At 41.2% G+C, this 19460-nt stretch overlaps 1 protein-coding gene across 18 annotated transcripts in view; it reads right to left on the reverse strand.

Annotated features, from left to right (window-relative positions):
* The window catches only part of SOX6 (SRY-box transcription factor 6), an 841142-nt gene that overhangs the window by 318777 nt on the left and 502905 nt on the right, over window positions 1-19460 (reverse strand). For all 18 annotated transcript variants that reach the window (XM_060261709.1, XM_060261715.1, XM_060261714.1 and 15 more), the window contains one exon: window positions 9168-9257. In XM_060261709.1, coding sequence (XP_060117692.1) covers window positions 9168-9257 — 90 coding nt within the window. The remainder of the gene's footprint in view (window positions 1-9167; window positions 9258-19460) is intronic.

Genomic DNA, 19460 nt, shown 5'->3' on the forward strand with positions numbered 1-19460 from the left:
TATTGCATAGACATCCTTCATATAGGATTGTTCTGAAATCTTATATTTGCCAGTTTTAATAATGTAAATGTTTCATTCTAGTAAAGTTCCTTCTGTAATTTGGAGGAGAGAGAAATTTGCAGAAAATCAAATCAATACACAGAAAGTTCTCATAATTCCTATTATATTGCCCCTAGTTAACACAGCCTTTGAATAATCATTTTGCTACAACAGTTTAGCACGGTTAACCCTTTGCAATTCACATGGAAATCATAACTGCCATTTCTTGCCCTAAACAATGTTTAGTGGAAAAAATCCTACTGCCTACATTGTAACAGTACCTTATGGTAGAACAAAGTTTTCCATGAATAACAGCTATTGTTATAGTTTTCAGGTCTTCAGTAAAGATTTTGAATATACATCATTCACTATTTTAAAAAGGAATATATGCAATGTACTATGCAGACCACTCATGAAATTATCAGGGAATCATCACATCTTAAAACATTTGTGATAATTTTAAAATTATATTCAAGCATTCGGTTCTCAGAATTCCTGTAACCATGGTAGTCATTATGGCTGGTAAAAAGGGCATGTGGGTTCTAGATTTAATGGAATGAAATTGAGTATATACTTAATGTAGATTAAAGTCAATAGAGCTCAAAATAGGCTGAATCTTGGATGAATTGTGTTTTTACTAGGCTTACCAGATTTTCCACTATAGTGACTATTTCCCAGCCCCCATTGCTGCAATTAGCCCTAGTAGCATCAAAAACAGGATGTGGCGAACGATGTCATGACATCAACTATACCTATTAGTGACATCATAATGCTCTAGAAGTTCCCCAATTCTCTGTGGGCTTTATTGGGTACAACTGGAAGTGACATCAGAACATCATCCCCCTGTCCACTTAGCTGGTTGGCACCCCTAGTCCTTATTTCTAGACAGACGGACAGACAGACAGACAGACAGACACAAGCCTTCCATATACAAAAATCCTTACTCAAAAATATATATGTACGTGTGTATGCATTCAGTTTCACATGAACACATATACTGCAGATCAGTACTACAAAATGAAAATTTTTATTTTGTGTGGTCATTGTAATAAATTCAATACTAAAGATAATTTTATGCCCTATTGTATATTACTAATCAGTACTTGTTAGGAAGTCTTAAGGGGCTTTCTTCTGTTCAGTATTTATGCTGATTTCTGAAACTGAAACCAACTAATCTTTTTCCTATATATTGATTTTTTAAACCCTAGCAGTTAACAATTATTCTAACACATCCCAACACTTTAGACCTTAATCACAGAGCATGGGGGGGTTTTGCTTGTAGTTTTTGTTTGAGTTTTAATTAAGAAGCCCTTGTGTCTCCAACCCTAAGCTGTGTTTTTAATTGCTCATATGTATATTATGTAGACTTCAAAAGAAGCAAAAGACATTTATAACAGAGAGCACAGAGTAGAGCTTTGAAATGTCTACAACCGTACAAAGTGGCATAATTAAAAACCTATGGGTGCTTCTGTGATATACAAGCCATATATATTTATAAAGTAGGCTGCTGTCTATACTCATGGTATGCCAAAAGGACTGTTAGCACTACTGGAGAAATAATCTCAATGTATCTTTGATAAACCATAAGAAAACTGATATGGTAATAGCTACAATGTTCCTAAGCTAGGGAAGCCAGGTTATTGGTAGGTGTGGGGGATCCCCTGCCCCAGCTCCCATCACCTGTCACTGATCTGTTGGCACTGGGATGGGGGAAACTACTATTAGAGCAATTGTGAGCCAGAGTCCCCTCTTAATCTATATGGACATCGGTTTTTCTGGTCTAGCTGCCAGGATCCTGGACTTCATTCTCACACACATCTACACTTGGGCATAGGCCAAGCTGCCAGCCTCCTGCCAGGCCTATGTGAGTTGTTTAGGCCTCAGTCCTCAATGCTCCTACAGACGAGCCCTAACCCAGTAAGAAGGACTCCCAGCCTGCTATCGTACGCAAGTCCCCGGCTCTGCAAAACAAGAGATCGCATGGCTGCCATGAGCTGTCCAGCTATGCGGTTTTCAGCCCTCCTGATGGAAGCCATTACAAGGGCTAACAGCATCAGCGATCATCTTCCTGCATCTTCGAACACCATGAGAGCGAAGTGGGAGCCCCAAGTACTCAATGTGCAACCTGAACATTTCCATAAAGCAATCAAGCTTATCTCTGTATGTATCCTTCCAGCCATTCTAAGTGGAACATTACACAGCCAAGATGAGTCAAAGACAAAGACCAAGCCAGACCCAGAGACCAACACCATTGTGTAGGTCGGGTGTCACCTTAGATAATAATTCAGCCCTATATTGTCACATTAGATAAGTTTGTTAAGTTATGCTAAGCCCGTTATCCCCTGTTACTTTCCAAATGTCACCAAGGAGCTTCCCTTTTTCTGAGATCACATACCACATGTCCCAGCATCATAGCCCACCTGACCCCTGTGTCACAGGTCATTTGACCTCACCCCTCTGAGGACACATGTACGTTCTTAAAAGATCTGACCACGGTTCCTCAGGGGTGCATATGACAGTATACTTACCCTGCTGTATAGATTCACCCCACAAAACCTGATCAGTTTCAGGTCCCCAATAGTAAGATATGCTGGCCATGTCTTGCTCCCCATTCCCATTTTTGTCACTATTGGAGCTTCCATTGAAGACCAAATATTCCATTTGAAGACGACTATTGGAGCTTCCACTGAAGATCAAATATTTACCAAATATTCCCCTCATCATTTGGAAGGAAGTTCTGGAGGTCATCTCCTATATACATAGGTTCTGTATCACGCTGAGCCGCAGCTGCCCACCACTCTAATTCCCCTACCTCTCATTGAGGGCAATTTGGTTTACACAATGTTGTGCATCAGTTCCAGGAAAAACCCAGAAGTGATGCCAGTCTACTCTATGAATCACCAGAAACTCTATGGTAAAACTATAATGTTTCAAGTGATTCCTAGAATGCACTGACATTACTTCCAGGTTTTCCCATTATGATGACAGTGCCCCCCCCCCATTCCCCTGCCCTCCCCAGGCTCCTGATTATCTGTGCATTCTAGTATCATGCATGCTTACCTGACTACTTTTCTCTTTCTGAATTCTTAATACATACATAATAATAATTATCCTCTTGTCACTCCAAAGACCAATCAAAACTTAAGGCCTACATTGCCTACAAGACAGCCTACCTGGAGCTTACTACATCCAAAAAGAAAGTTTTCTTTCAGAATAAATGGGACCAACTTTACCACTTGATAAAATCTAACGATAATAAGGCTTTCTGGAGAATCATTTCAGGTAATCTAAAAAACAATTCTGTTACTGACCCAAATATCTCTGAGCAAACAAGGGTTGATTACTTCTCTAACATTTTTGCTGCTCCATGTGTATCCCCTCCTATCTTAGCAAACTTCTCAGTTACTGATATGCCGGTCTGGCCTCCAGTAACTCTAGAGGAAATCAGTGAGTTATTGAAGGATTTAAAAGCGGGTAAAGCACCTGGCCCTGATGGCCTTCCCGCCGAGGTATTCACAAAGTTTGCCGATTGGTGGCTCTTGCCCCTTGCAAAATTGTTCTCTTTTATCGATCTGCATGGCTCCATCCCTGACTCTTGGCTTGACTCTATAATTATTCCAATATACAAAAAGGGGGGGTTGGAGTTACCAGAAAATTTCCGCCCCATTAGTTTATTATCTATAGTGGGCAAACTGTATGCAAAACATTTAGAACTCCGATTAACTGACTGGATGTGCCTAGGCAACATCATAGGTCCTGAACAGATTGGTTTCTCCAAAGGCAAATCTGCTATGGATCACTGCTGCACTCTGGCCTTCCTTGCTGAAAAATATATGCATACCGGGTCAAAAAAATTATACGCTGCCTTCATCGATTTGAAGGGTGCTTTTGATTCAATAGATAGAGCCCAACTATGGATCAAGCTAGGTTACCTGGGAATGGACCCTCGTCTGCTGTTTCTCTTGAGGAAACTTCATTCTAATACCTTTTGCCAAGTGAAATTTTCTTCTAGCGGTGACTTGACTAGTAAAATCCCAGTGTTAAAGGGGGTTAAACAAGGTTGCGTGCTGGCCCCGCATCTTTTTAATCTATTTTTAACTGACCTGGCACAATTTTTGAACCCTCTCAACGGTCATCCGCCTAAACTTGCAGGCCGAGCGGTCCCCTTATTACTTTATGCCGATGACACTACCATCCTCTCTTGTACAAGAGGGGCCTGCAAAGGTATTTGAATGCCTTTTATGACTACTGTAATTGTAATTCACTTACTATCAATTATACCAAATCTAAAGTAGTTGTCTTTTCAAACTGCTGGCGCCCACAGAGATGGTTTATTGGCAATTCAACAATCGAGCAAACAAAAAATTTTAAATACTTGGGGATCACTTTTAACCACAAGTTAAGCTGGGTTTCACATCGTAACAACACCGTCAACTTGGCTAAATGTTCAGCTGCTCAAATTAAACAGTTTTTCTTTGCAAGGGGCAACCAATTAGTTCCAGCAGCTATTAAAGTGTTCAAAGCCAAAACGCTTGCCCAAATCCTCTATGGTATCCCTATTTGGATCTCAGCTTTTACCAGGAAAGTGGAGGGCATTCAAGCCTCATTCTTTAGACAAATTCTTGGTTTGCCAAAATGTGTGTCCTACTTTGCTCTCTGCTCTGAAGTGGGTCAGTCTTTGGTGGAGACAAAAGCCTGGATTGCAGTGTTTAAATTCTGGCTCAAAATTCATTTTAGAACAGATCCCAACAACCTTCTTGATTGTATGAAAAGAGACCCATATATTTCATCCTGGACAGCAGTGCTTCTGTCTAAACTCAATCAATTGGGGTTAGAGGTAGATGATTTTTCTACCGCTGATGAGTCATATATCTTCAGATGTATTAAACTGAGACTATGGGAATCGGAGGAAACGAAATTACGGCCAACTGACCGTTATATTTGCTCTCCAGCTTCCTTAGGTCTTTATGCTTTTTGTGGCAAAATGCCCAATTATCTATCAGACCTAACCACTCCAAGTCATCGCAGGGCATTTATGTTGGCTAGACTTAACGCATTTCCCTCCAAAGTTTTACAAGGGAGATATCAGTGAGTCCCTTTAGCCGACAGACTTTGCTCCTGTGGAGCAAATACCCCTGACTCAATCCAGCATATATTGCTTGATTGTTCTTTATACCATAACCTCCGTAAAGATTTATTTGGCAAGCTTTCTTTTTCTCCAGATTTGTCTATTCTGCCACCCTGTTATTATTTATTGAGTGATACTGAGGGGGTGGTTAGTGAGGCTGTGGCAAAATTTCTGGCTGACATCCTTAAATTTAATTCTGACCATGTTTGAATGCATCTGTAAGCTCGGTTTTATTTTGATTTTATCTCCAATGTTTAAATTTTTATATTCTGTGTATTTTTATCTGAATCTATTATGCCATTAAAGGTTTGGTATGATTGGAAATTATCCTCTTTTAAACTTTCCTCTAAAACCAGGAGCAGCACTTGCAATGAGAACATCACAACATTCACCAAATGGTCACCATCCTGCACATTATTATAATGTACATAGCATTATTCCTCATATTTTTGTTTCCCTAGTTACTGAAGAAGAAGCAGCTATTCCTATCACACCATTAGCAAGAAACCTGATATGTGCAATGATTTTACAGTGGGAATCGCTCCCTGAGTGGAAGGAGCAGATCTTCTCTGTCAAGCTGTAAAAGTCTAGAAACCAACCTGAGCTTCACTCTTTGCTACCTACATTTAGACCACAAATCATACACAAAAGCCATTTTATAAAAAATGAAGGTCCAACAATATAAACAAAAGTGACTATGAAATATATGGGCAATTAAAAGACCATATTCAAGTAACAGATCCATACAATGCAAGCACATTTCTGAAGTGAGCAAAACTATTCACATCAGTCAACGTCTATCCCCAAAATAGCACATACTGTACAAAGGAAGACTGCATGTGACATTTGAGCCACAATGCCTATAAATATAGATTATGTTCCAGTAATGTTCTCCTCTAGAAATGGAAGACAGACTACTTCACACAGTAGATAGTTGCCCAGAAGCCATTCTTCTATGGATTTGCTGGACAATTTTGACTCTAGAAGATAACATAACTGCTTATGCTACTTACAGACTGACCTTGTATATTTGAAAGGCCTGTGTATTGAGAAAAAACCACTGCAGGCTATTTCAATGCATCAAGAGCAAGACATATACAGGATTCTGCTAAACAAAAGATTTATGATGTCATATAAAACAATAAAACTAAAACAAGCTATGTATGGTGATATCTGACATCATCCCTGCTGACATATGATTGGAAGGGGAGATCTAGGCAGATGAAAAATGGAGGGAAATTTTGACAGAGTGGTAGACACAACTAGAAAATGGCTGCCACAGGGGGAGGACCCAACCACAAGAGGCACAGCCAACCAGAAAAGCCCTACTTGACCCTGCACAGTTTATAAAAACACCTGTTCAGTATCAGGAAAGGTGTTGGTAGATGCAATGGCACAGATGGCCACCATGTTGTTGGCCCTTTGCATGAAGGATTGATGTTGGAGAAAGGAAATGTATTACTTCACTTGAGTTCACAAAACGAATTCCATAGTCAGCACTAGAGATGGACATGCACTGGCCCACAAACCTAAATTTGCAATGAAAATCATTTGGTTCATGGTTCATGAGCTGAGGTCCATGTGATCTCATCTGTAATGAACCTCCAACAATCCTCCACATGGTTTCTGGAGGTTCAGGCAGTTTGTGGTGGTGCATATTGATGGCATCTATGGCAGACACCCTGGCGCAGATCAATTACAATCATCAAAGCAGAGAGGGATGGACTTCTTCAGCCCTAGAAATACCAACAATGGCCCTCCAAAGCTTGACAGGCAGCACTGGCCACCAGTAAGAGAGTTCCCATTCTGCTCAATGGAAGCAGAATGGTATATATACCCCCAGCTCACATGTAGCCCTTTTTTTCCCATTGGCAGCAAGAGTTAGAGGCAGAGAGGGAAGAGAACTGGAAATCATTCCTCAATGTGAACAGTGGAGGTGGGGGTGTTTGGTGGTTACTCAGGGCTCTGAGGCACCTGTCCTTCTGCTTACACGCTGCAGAGGGGCTTAGCTTCATTGGTTCCTTGACTGAAGACTCCCCCCCCTCATTGGGCTTTGTGACTAGTACTTTTCTGGGGGCACATGTTTGCATGGCTGTAATTCAAACCCCCTAAATCCAATCCTCACCAAACTTGGAGAGCAGGTAGAGGAGTCAGCTAAAGGCTTGCTATGAGTTTGGTATCTCCAGCCCACAAATGAGCCATTCTATCACATCACAAACCTCACAAAATGAACCAGTTCAGTAAAGAGAGCCAGTTTGGTGTAGTGGTTAAGTGCGCAGATTCTTATCTGGGAGAACTGGGTTTGATTCCCCACTCCCCCACTTGCAGCTGGTGGAATGGCCTTGGGTTTAGCCATAGCCCTCACAGAGCTGTCCTTGAAAGGGCAGCTTTTGGGAGAGCTCTCTCTCAGTCCCACCTACCTCACAAGGGTGCCTGTTGTGGAGGAGGAAGGTAAAGGAGATTGTAAACCACTCTGAGATTTAGAGTGAAGGCCAGAGTATAAATCCAATATCTTCTTCATCTTCTTCTAATTGGGAAGGTTCATGGTTCATGTGGCCCCATGAATGGAAATAAACCTCAATTTTCCTGGTTTGTGCACATCCCTAAACAGAACCAATGCCAACATCTAAGTAGCAAGATCTCTATCTCTCAGGGATGTGGTCCATATTTTACAGTTTATGGGCATAATAATCTGGGAAGACCTCCACACATTCACAGATAAATAAAATACGGACATATAAATTTAAATATAATAATATGCAGCTGCCATTCATTTCACTGGGAACTCTTACGCACAAATTCCTGGTGAATATTAAGTGATGCAGTTCTATACAATGTAGGAGTAACTGTGAACAAGGGAACATGCCAGAAAAACAGACATTTTATTTTTTGCTTTTGTGTTATCAACATTATAACAAACAGATATTAATACAGAATTTTAAAAATCACAACTATTAAATGCCCATATTAAGACAAAAAGGCATGTTTTGAAGTTGTAACTTTTAAAAATCTTCTATATATTTCTGACAAACATGGGCAGCATTGCAAATGTGTGGTGCTGGCATGACTGACTTTTTCTTTTTTTCCTGGCACCCTTCCCCATAACTCAGATGCCAGTCTTGAAGCAGAAGGGCACTTTTTCAAAGGCAGAGTATGTGCTTCATTTATCCTCAAGAACAACATCTTCCTTCTAAAGTAAACAACTCCTCAGTAACAGTCAGTGCAAAGAACAGCTCTTCCTCACAGAACCACACCTCTCTTTCTTACAATCAACATTCTTTTTTCCTAACAGCTTAATCTGTTTTCTTCTTAGCGTTTAACTCCACTGAACTGTTCCAAATGATCAGTGAATAATCCTTTTTGAGGCACCAAATGAGGTTAACTAAACAAACATAAAAATAAAATCAAAATGCCTAAACTTCCTAATTTCTAAACAATAAACCAAACAAAAAAATATTCTGTTCAAAGTCTCTTAAGGCACACTGCTAAAAGAAGACATGGGATTATTCTGAAAGACTTTGAGAATTGTAACCTAAACTGACATCCAGGAAGTAGGTATATGATCCTAACTGGATACACTGGCTTGCAACTGGAAGTGTGGGAGATATCCTATGGAAAAACAGGTAACTTTCTCCCAGAATAGGTCCAGTCCCTAACTGCCATATTCACTACAGAAGATTGTTCTCATGCACAGATTTAACATTTTATACTGCTTCTGCAACAGTTCCTGCCAGTCAAATGGAGTAAGATAGTAGACAAGACAAGGCTAAAACATTATTTTCAGGGCTCAGTGATGCCATGACAGAGCAGGTCCACAAAATGAGATCCTCATTGACATACCCCCAAAGTGCATGAATAGCTTTTGCTTCGCTCTAAGCACAGAATTTATATTAATATTCTTGAGAAGTCAGATTGTACATCAATTGGAGGCTTCTGCATTATTTTAAAGCATTTTTAAAGACTGTTTTTCAAATTAAAACATGTCTGTGTTATTTGTTACCTTTGATTTCTCCAAGGAGTTCACTTGAGTTTAATCTTTCCATTTTCTCCTTCCAGTCTTTAGATAGTAGCTTTTCCATGCAAGATGAATCTATTGGGGGAGGGAAGAAAAACAATTAATATATTGTCTATAGTGCATGAAACAGAAATTCAGATTTTTGAGCACTTGCACAAAGTGTTTTGGATGACATGGTTCCCACACTTCTTCAGTATTCTGATTGGTCATATCCAGTAACCTGTAACTGGAAGACATTGACTAGTGCAGATCTTTGCTGCATGCCCCTCCCCACAGCTATCCAACCTGTCCTTGCAAAAATCAGGTGCCACAACTGCAGGACCTGCATGGACTAATAACCATATGGGCCACAGCCAGGTGACAATAGTGTGAAAGGGGAAGGAGACAAAAATCACTGTTGCCTCTTCTGTTATTGGAGCTATGTTGACAGAAGAAAAGGGCAATTTTGTCCCTCATCTCGGCCTACCTGGCTATTAGTCTACATCAGTCCTGTGACTTTGGTTTTCCCCAGGGTTGAAAAAGACTACTGGGAAAAGGGAAGCACATGATTTATGCACAAACCCTGCAGCCTCTTTTGTATCAAATGCAATATTTGTACTAAAATGAAAAGGTGATCGTTTTTCCTTTACATTTTGACTGGAAAAACAGACCAGAGGAAAAGTTTCATACTTCACACAGACTAATGTAAACTACTCATAGAGTGTGGATTGTTACATTGTGACCCAGTAACAAGGGATCATAATGGTATATAAAGAGAGGTTCAAGGAAGAGTGACTTGCGCCCAATTGGGTTCCCCTGAAAAACTCCTTCATTAAGGTAACAAAAACTCTTTCTAGTAATCATTATGATTATACTATCTCTACATCTGAGCAACAGAACAGAGTCCTTTGATCCCTCTCTCTCATCAATACATTCCTTAGTTCAGAGACACCTTCCAAGTTATGAGGAAGCTCACAAAGAATATGGCTGATCAAGGTACAACTAAATTTGTATCCAAGTGTCTTCAAAGCATCTTACAGTCTAAGGAATCTGTTGTGGAATAGCTTCTATGCTTCTATGAGTCAAAGTCCACTTTACCTAACGATTCCTTGGAGGCCCTGGTCAAGGTCTGGCATAGCCGACTCTCCAGGGCTATCAAAGAGATCACACCTCGACGCCCTCTGCGACCCCGGACTAGGCTGGCGCCGTGGTATACCCCGGAACTATGCCAGCTGAAACAAGGCCTCAGACGGCTAGAGAGGCAATGGTGGCGCACTCGAGGATGAAGCGATTAGAGCATCTTATAGGGAATTTATGAGATCCTATGAGATGACAGTCAAGGCCACAAAGAAAACGTAATTTGCGGCTAAGATTGCATCTGCAAATTCGCACCCGGCACAATTATTTAGGATAATTCGAACACTCACTACATTGCCACAGGGCAAACCAAATGTTAAGGAATTAGAGATAGGCTGTGAGGCTCTTGCAAAATATTTCGCAAAGTCCAATCACTTCGCCGCAACTGCCCTGCCATATTGGATTCAGTATGTAGACTCGAGGCTCCGTGCCTGCCTTCCAGTTCGATCCTGGATCATTTCGACCAGCTCAGCTTGGAGGAAGTTGACAGAGTCCTCTCTGCTGCACATTCAACAACTTCTGATCTTGACCCATGCCCCTCCTGGCTAATTAAAGCCTGCCTGGAGGAGCTAAGATGCCCTATACGGGACATCATAAATAGATCTCTTTCAGAGGGCCATTTTCCATCCCCTCTAAAGGAGGCAGTGGTCCGCCCTCTCTTAAAAAAGGTTACATCAGACCTGACTAAATTGGCGCACTACCAGCCGGTCTCAAATTTGCCCTTTTTGAGCAAAGTCATTGAGAGGGCTGTTGCGTTGCAGCTGCAGAGTTTTCTGGAGGATGCTTCCACCTTAGTTCCATTTCAGTCCGGCTTCCGCTTGGGACACGGGACAAAGACAGTCTTGATCGCTCTCATGGATGATCTCCGGAGACATCTGGATCGAGGCGGCGAGGCGGTTTTGCTGCTGTTAGACCTATCGGTTGCGTTCGATATGGTTGATCAGCAGCTGCTGGCCCGCCGCCTCACCGATGCATGGATTCAGGGGTTAGCTTTACAGTGGCTTTCCTCTTTCCTTGAAGGTCGGGGACAAAGGGTGGCAATTGGAGGAGAGCTATCCCAGAAACACTCACTTAATTGTGGGGTGCCACAGGGAGCAGTTCTCTCTCCGATCTTATTTAACATCTTTATGCGCCCCCTTGCCCAGATTGCCCGGAGATATGGGCTGTGTTGTCATCAGTATGCTGATGACACCCAGCTCTATCTATTGATGGGTGACCGGACTGACAATGCCCCGGAAAATCTGAATCGGGCGTTGCAAGCCGTGGCAGACTGGATTAAGCTGAGTGGGCTGAAATTGAATCCAGTGAAGACAGAGATCCTTTGCCTGGGTCGCGGCGGCTTAGGGAACGGGGTCTCCCTCCCAGTTTTTGATGGGGCGCAACTGGTAGCAGTGCGTAGAGTTAAGAGCTTGGGAGTTCTACTAGAGCCTTCCTTGACAATGGAGGCCCAGATAGCAGCTACTGCCAAGTCCGCCTTTTTTCATCTTAGACGGGCAAGGCAGTTAGCCCCCTTCCTGGAGCGCGGCGACCTGGCAACAGTGATCCACGCTACGGTCACCTCGATGTTAGACTACTGAAATGCCCTCTACATGGGGCTGCCCCTGTACTGAACCTGGAAACTGCAGCTAGTGCAAAATGCAATAGCCAGGCTGCTATTGGGACTGCCTCGGTGGGAACATGTGCAGTCTGGGCTGTGGGAGTTGAACTGGCTGCCAATTGTTTACCGGGTTCGTTACAAGGTGCTGGTTATTACCTTTAAAGCCCTATATGGTCGAGGACCTGTCTACCTTAGGGACCGCCTCTCTCCATATGTTCCCCAGAGAGCACTGTGATCAAGCTCAAAAAATCTTTTGGAAATCCCTGGGCCAAAAGAAACCAAATTAAAAACTACCAGAGAACAGGCGTTCTCCACAAAGGCCCCCCAATGGTGGAATCAACTGCCGGAAGAGGTGCGGGCCCTATGGGATCTTAACCAGTTCCGTAGGGCCTGCAAAACCACCCTCTTCCAATTAGCTTTTTAAGACGGAACTCCTGATAATATCAATAACACCGAGCCATCTTGCACATATTCTGATTGTACTATAATGTTATACTGTTTTATTGGTTTTACTGTTTAAATTATTAATTATGTACTCTATTTTATTTGTATCATGGTTTTACCATGTCTTGTTAGCCGCCCTGAGCCTGCCCAGGCGGGGAGGGCGGGGTATAAATAAAAGTTTTATTATTATTATTATTATACAACATCTGTATCCATCTACATAATTGCCAGCTGCATTGGTTGCCAGTTGAGTACTGGATCAGATTCAAGGTTCTGGTATTATCCTTCAAAGCCCTATGTGATCTGGGACCATCATATCTGCAGGACCAACTCTCCTTATAAGTTCCACAGCAAGTCTTGTGTTCTTCTGAACAACATCTTCTGGTGGTTCCTGGCCCCAAAGACATCCACTTAGTCTCTATCAGGGCCAGGGCTTTCTGAGCCCTGGCTCTGGCCCTGTGGAACTCTCTATCAAGTGAGATCAGGCCCTGCAGGACTTACTACAGTTCTGCAGGGCCAGCAAAACAGAGTTGTTCCACCAGATTGAGGCGGCAGGTGCCTAGGTACATTTGCCTGCTTCACCACATCCTCCATATTCCATCTCACTAATAGTGCTTCTCACCTAATTCCCAAAACATTTGTTCTACCAGACATGCATGCAATAGCTCCTGGGAACATTTGAATTTGCTCTGCCATCTTGTGGTTAGATTATGGTGTTTTAATTGGATTATTGTTTTATTGTTTTGAATGTTTTACTGCTGACTTTGTTGTGAGATGGCCTGAGCCTGCTTATGGGGAAAATAATATATATCACAGGTACCAATGTAATGATAAAATACTGCAAGATAAATCATCAGTGAAAAATGCCATTTTCACGCTTACAGTGTGTACATGCATTCTACTTAGTGCAATATATAAGAAAGTATAAGTTTATAAAGAAGCATGAATAATGCAGCTACTCAAAGCTGAAACATAAAGTGTCCTTTTCTTCCCCAAGTATCCTTGTAATAAGCTTTATCAGGCAGCCACCACTTTTTTCAGTTCATAAGTCTGCCATTCATATGTCCCGGAAACAGGAACCTTGAGTAACATGCATTGATCCGTGTTTGATATAGAGAAACTGTGGCTTTAGAAAAAAGCGACATCTTTGAGAGAAAAGGCTGAGGAAGGACTGAGGCACAAAACCGTGGGATATCCTGGGGATATGGTTCCTTATTCTCTCAGTTTGATTTTTATAGCCAAACACTTAAAGACTCCACCCAAATTGTGGACTTGTGAACTGTAAAAAGAGGCGGCTGCCTGATGATTAAAGCTTATCATAAGGATGCTTACGGGAGAAAAGGACACTTTGTATTTGGTTTTGTGTTTCAGCTTTGAGTAGCTGCATTATTCATGCTTGTTTATAAACTTATAGTTTCTTATAAATTGCACTAAATAGAATGCATATACACACTGCTTATGGGGAAAGGCTGGGATATAAGTGCAATAAATAAATAATCAGAAACTTTCTAGATTGTGTGCTTCTGACCACAGGGAGAGGACAACATCTGCATGTGTATAAAATGTATGTGCATATAGCCTGCTATCAAACAAACTTCCATAAGAAGGGTGGGAACAATACACTCATTTGCAAGAGTAGTTTGAACCAGTATGTCCAATCTTCCCCTTCTATGTGTGTTGACTTTGTACAAGGATATGTGGCCCTGTATAAATAGAGTTTACCACAGAATGCACCATTCCTTTGTTTTATATTACAAAGAAAGATTTCAGGAAAGTCTAACCATCTGTTTAAGGAACTTCAAAATTTCTTGAAACACAGCTTAAAATCTGAATAGATGAAGGGGCTCAGCCCCAGAGGTATGACAAAATGTATGCATGCAGATTAAAAAAAGAAAACAAAACAAAAAGGTTACTTGCCAGACAACTACATTATATATTATCATTTTATCACAAGAAAAAGTTAAACTACAACCTTTCATCAAGTTATGACTGTCTCCAACACTGTATAAGCGCCTTTGGAAAGACAACACAGCTTGTGTATTTTTCCCCAAGTAATATTTTAGTAGGAAAGCCAATTTACTAATTATATCCTTTCAGAAGAGAGACAAAATTAAGAAGCTCTAAGTTGCAATAGGCAGCATTAAAATACTTGTTACACAATAAAACAAATAATTTAATTTTAACAATTACCAGCCTTTATTACTTTTATGAGCTCTGGCCAGATAATAGAAGAATCAACAAATAACCATCAATTACCAATAGAACATTATAATTTGTCCTCTTCTATGATATCATCAGTTTAAAAAGATGTCTCTCTTGTGCCCTGCCAAAATTTCAAGCCCTTATCCCTATAAAAATGAATAATGTTGGCTTAATTTTGATATTTAACAGAAGTTCCAAATAAAATATTTTAGACGGGAGATTCCCCACCCCCCATTTTGACAAAAAGTATAAGAGGACGGTAGAATGAAGAAGTCATGAGACTGCTGATTGTCAAAGGTTTTTTTATTTTTAGAGAAGATCTGATGATCAGAGAAGCTGATTTTTTTAAAAAAAAATCAAACCATAATGTCATTGAATATGTATAAAGACAATCTGGCCATTCCCACTGATAATGCAAACAGATCACTGTAGCATTCATTTTAGAGGGATGTCGGGGAATCTTCAGATATATATTCCTTTTGGAAGAAAAATCTGAACAGGCACTTTGACTTACAAACACTTTATAGCACTAAGAACTTTAAATTATTTGTTCTGATGTAATTGTGCTTAGATGCATTTCTGTAAATGAATTATATGTACTTACCTTACAATACTAATTATTGAAATGGATCATGACAATCAAATACTTTGAAGGTTTATACACTAATAATTATAAGTGAATTTATGATTGTATTCGTTATTTGTCACGGTTTTTCTTTGGGTTCTCATCCTATTCCGTGATTCTCTCCATTGTATTTTTAGTCTCTAGGTAGGGCCTGGAGATTTCTTGCTTCGACAACTAATCTCCTGCTGACAGAGATCAGCTTCCCTGGAGAAAACGGCTGCTTTGAAGGATGGACTCTATTGCAATGTACCATGCTGAAGCCCCTCCTCTCTGCAAACCCCACCCTCTCCTGGATCCACCCCCAAGGTCTCCAAGTATTTTCCAACACAGACCTGGCAACCCTGGAAAGGATTGTGTTTCAGCAAGATAGGGATCAGGAAATTGTACATTCTGCAAAAATGCACTTTCAGTGTGACATCAAGTTGCAGGAAGGAGGAACCAGGAAAAAAAAATACCACATGGTTACCTAACTTGAAACTATTTGTTGTAAAAACTCTGAAATGAAGAATGTGTTCCTTTCACATGCCATATTTTCCAACATTCCACAAATGAAAAAAGGGCATTCTAGTGAATTTTAGGTGAAGTCTAGCATATAAAATTCGGCATATAATGGTGACACTACTGCAATCCAGACCAGAGTTAAATGAGCTGCAAAATCAGAACTCAAAACTGCATACATACAAACCATGCATGGTGGCTCTAGATCGGGGGTGTTGAACTCATGTGTTATGAGGCCATGATGGCTGATAACAGACGGGCATTTGGGGGCAGATGGGAGGCATCCCTAATTGGGATGGCTCAAAAAGAGTCGTCCTAAAGCCTCTACACACTCCCCCACAAGCCGTGCCCATCCCATCCATGGGGCAACATGGGCAAGCTCAGACGACCATTGTGCACCATTTCTGTCCCCATAAATTTTCAGTAGTCAAGTGCATGCACATGCATAAGTGTACATGCATGTGCATAAGTGTGCATGGACACACACATGTGCACACATGCGCACTGAACAGTTTTAATTTTAAAAACTGGATGCAACTTGGGGCGGCTTGGTGGTTTCACACTACCAACATGCCTCGCTTGCGCCCTTCTGCTTCCAGATGCCAAGGAAGAGACTGGCTTGCAGCTCACAAATTTGCAACCACTTTGGAAGTGGTAGGTTTTTCAATCGCACTGCGGAGGACAGAAGATGGGGTGAGGATGGGACGAGGACAGGCAGCAGATGTTTGTATGTAGAAAGATTTTTGGGGTCAATTTCAGAGATTTTTGAGTTGATTTTGGCCCAAACTGCCGGTCTGTAATCATCTGATGTGACATAAATGGGACTTTGTGGGGCCAGGCCATGCATATCATAAAATGTAATGCCAGGTAGTTTATAAAGGTTACAGAGAAATGCAATTAAAGATATTATTTTTTACTTAAAATACAAACATGCTTAAAAATCTTTTGCTGTTTTGTTTAAAATGGAAAGATGGGGGAACAGTGGGATTTGGCAATGCAATTTTAAAAATAAAACATCAAGAAAAAGCACAAGGATCATTGCAGAAACTAAAAATACAAACAAAAATTATAAAATGTTCTGGGCTTAGGAAAACATGAATTGACTGGGTATTGCAAGCTTCTCCCCCTGCCCCCAGGTCTACTCAGACTGGCAATGGCTCTTCAGTGTAATATGGCTGTGGGTTCCCTAGGCAGTAGTTCTTTGGTACATTCAGCAGAGACATGCTGGCTCAAAGCATCAACCCTTTATTTTCAAGGTCACACAACTCCAGCAAAGAACAGCTTCTAACTGACCATATAAACACTGAAAAGTAAAACTGAGCTCCACTCCATTAAAATACATTGCAACACAGACAAAGCTGCAAGGAAAACACTGAATGGGTTTTCATTAAGGTCTCTGTGCCCAGACAGACTACTACTCCCAGAATAGTCTATCTGAGCACAGACACCTTAATGGAAAGTCCATTCCACATTTTCTTTGCAGTTTTGCAAGTCCAGAATTGCTTCAGCCTGCAAAGACAAAAAAGAAGGAGCTGGAAACTTTGGCAACCTCAGAGTTTCAAAGGATGAGGACAGGAGGGGGAGGGGGAAGAAAATAGCCCCATGGGCCTGATGAAAGCCCTGGGTGGGATGAATCTGATCCACAAGCCAGACATTTGACACCTCTGTTCTTCATTAAAGAACCAGTTAAGCAAATCAAATATGTGAAATATACACAGAGGCTCAAAGTGTTCAAAGTATTTTATTGTTGTAGCCATAGGCCATAACAACTCAGCAAACCCCCAAAGTATCCAGTTTACTTCTAGCCATAAAAATCAAAACATTAAAAAATACATAGTAAAATACATAACTATGAACAAGATTTAAAACATAAATAATAAAACAATGTGACAGAATGAGACTATAACTTGGCCAAAATTCTTGTATGGGTGGCTGTATGGGAAGAATCTTCTTCCTTATTTTTGTTGCTAAAAAGATGAAAGTAGCCACCTTAAGCGTAACATCAGGAATGCTCCTTAGTAAGCTCAAGACTCATGGAGTAAGAGCACAAGTCCTCTTGTGGATCAAAAACTGGCTAATTAATAGGAAACAGAGCGTGAGTATAAATGGGCAATCTTCGCAGTGAAAGACATAAGAACATAAGAGAAGCCATGTTGGATCAGGCCAATGGCCCATCCAGTCCAACACTCTGTGTCACACAGTGGCCAAAAAAATCACACACACACACATACACACTGTGGCTAATAGCCACTGATGGACCTCTGCTCCATATTTTTATCTAACCCCCTCTTGAAGCTGTCTATGCTTGTAGCCGCCACCACCTCCTGTGGCAGTGAATTCCACATGTTAATCACCCTTTGGGTGAAGAAGTACTTCCTTTTACAGTAAGCAGTGGGGTGCTGCAGGGCTCAGTACTAGGTCCCATGCTCTTTAATTTGTTCATTAATGATTTGGAGTTGGGAGTAAGCAGTGAAGTGGCTAAGTTTGCGGATGACACTAAATTGTTCAGGGTGGTGAGAACGAGAGAGGATTGTGAGGCACTCCAAAGGGATCTGTTGAGACTGGGTGAGTGGGCGTCAACGTGGCAGATGAGGTTCAATGTGGCCAAGTGTAAAGTAATGCACACTGGGGCCAAAAATCCCAGCTACAAATACAAATTGATGGGTGTGAACTGGCAGAGACTGACCAAGAGAGAGATCTTGGGGTCATGGTAGATAACTGTCAAGACAGTGTGCAATTACAATAAAAAAGGCCAACACCATGCTGGGAATTATTAGGAAGGGAATTGAAAACAAGTCAGGCAGTATCATAATGCCCCTGTATAAATTGATGGTGTGGTCTCATTTGGAATACTGTGTACAATTCTGGTCACCGCACCTCAAAAAGGATATTATAGCATTGGAAAAAGTCCAGAAAAGGGCAACTAGAATGATTAAAGGTTTGGAACACTCTCCCTATGAAGAAAGGTTAAAATGCTTGGGGCTCTTTAGCTTGGAGAAATGTCGACTGCGGGGTGACATGATAGAGGTTTACAAGATTATGCATGGGATGGAGAACGTAGAGAAAGAAGTACTTTTCTCCCTTTCTCACAATATAAGAACTCGTGGGCATTCAATGAAATTGCTGAGCAGTCGGGTTAGAATGGAAAAAAGGAAGTACTTCTTCATCCAAAGGGTGATTAACATGTGGAATTCACTGCCACAGGAGGTGGTGGCGGCTACAAGCATAGCCAGCTTCAAGAGGGGATTGGATAAAAATATGGAGTAGAGGTCCATCAGTGGCTATTAGTCATAACATATTGTTGGAACTGTCTGGGGCAGTGATGCTCTGTGTTCTTGGCTCTTGGGGGGGGGGGGTAAAGTGGAAGGGCTTCTAGCCCCACTTGTGAACCTCCTGATGGCACTTGGGTGTTGGTTTTTTTGCCACAGTATGACATAGAGTGTTGGACTGGATGGGCCATTGGCCTGATCCAACGTGGCTTGGGTAAATGCTTTTCTTAGAGGGGTGTTTGAGAGGTCAGCTAGATAACGGGAAAAGGATTTATTTTTCTTGAACTGGAGATACACACAAGCACTATTTTGTATTTATATTACTTAAAGGACATTGATCCCATTTTACAACTGAAGATCACTGAGTCGCAGTGCAACATCTCACTCACCCAACATCAGTCAATAAATCCACAGCATAGAATTCTTAAGAACAAACATTTACAGTAATAAAAGTATCATTGAGTATATATACAATTCCTTATAGCAGCTTCCCTTTCACCCACATGCTTAGAATTAAGAAAATTTTG

This window comes from Heteronotia binoei, chromosome 21 (assembly GCF_032191835.1).
Source record: "Heteronotia binoei isolate CCM8104 ecotype False Entrance Well chromosome 21, APGP_CSIRO_Hbin_v1, whole genome shotgun sequence".
NCBI classification, from domain to species: Eukaryota; Metazoa; Chordata; class Lepidosauria; order Squamata; family Gekkonidae; genus Heteronotia; species Heteronotia binoei.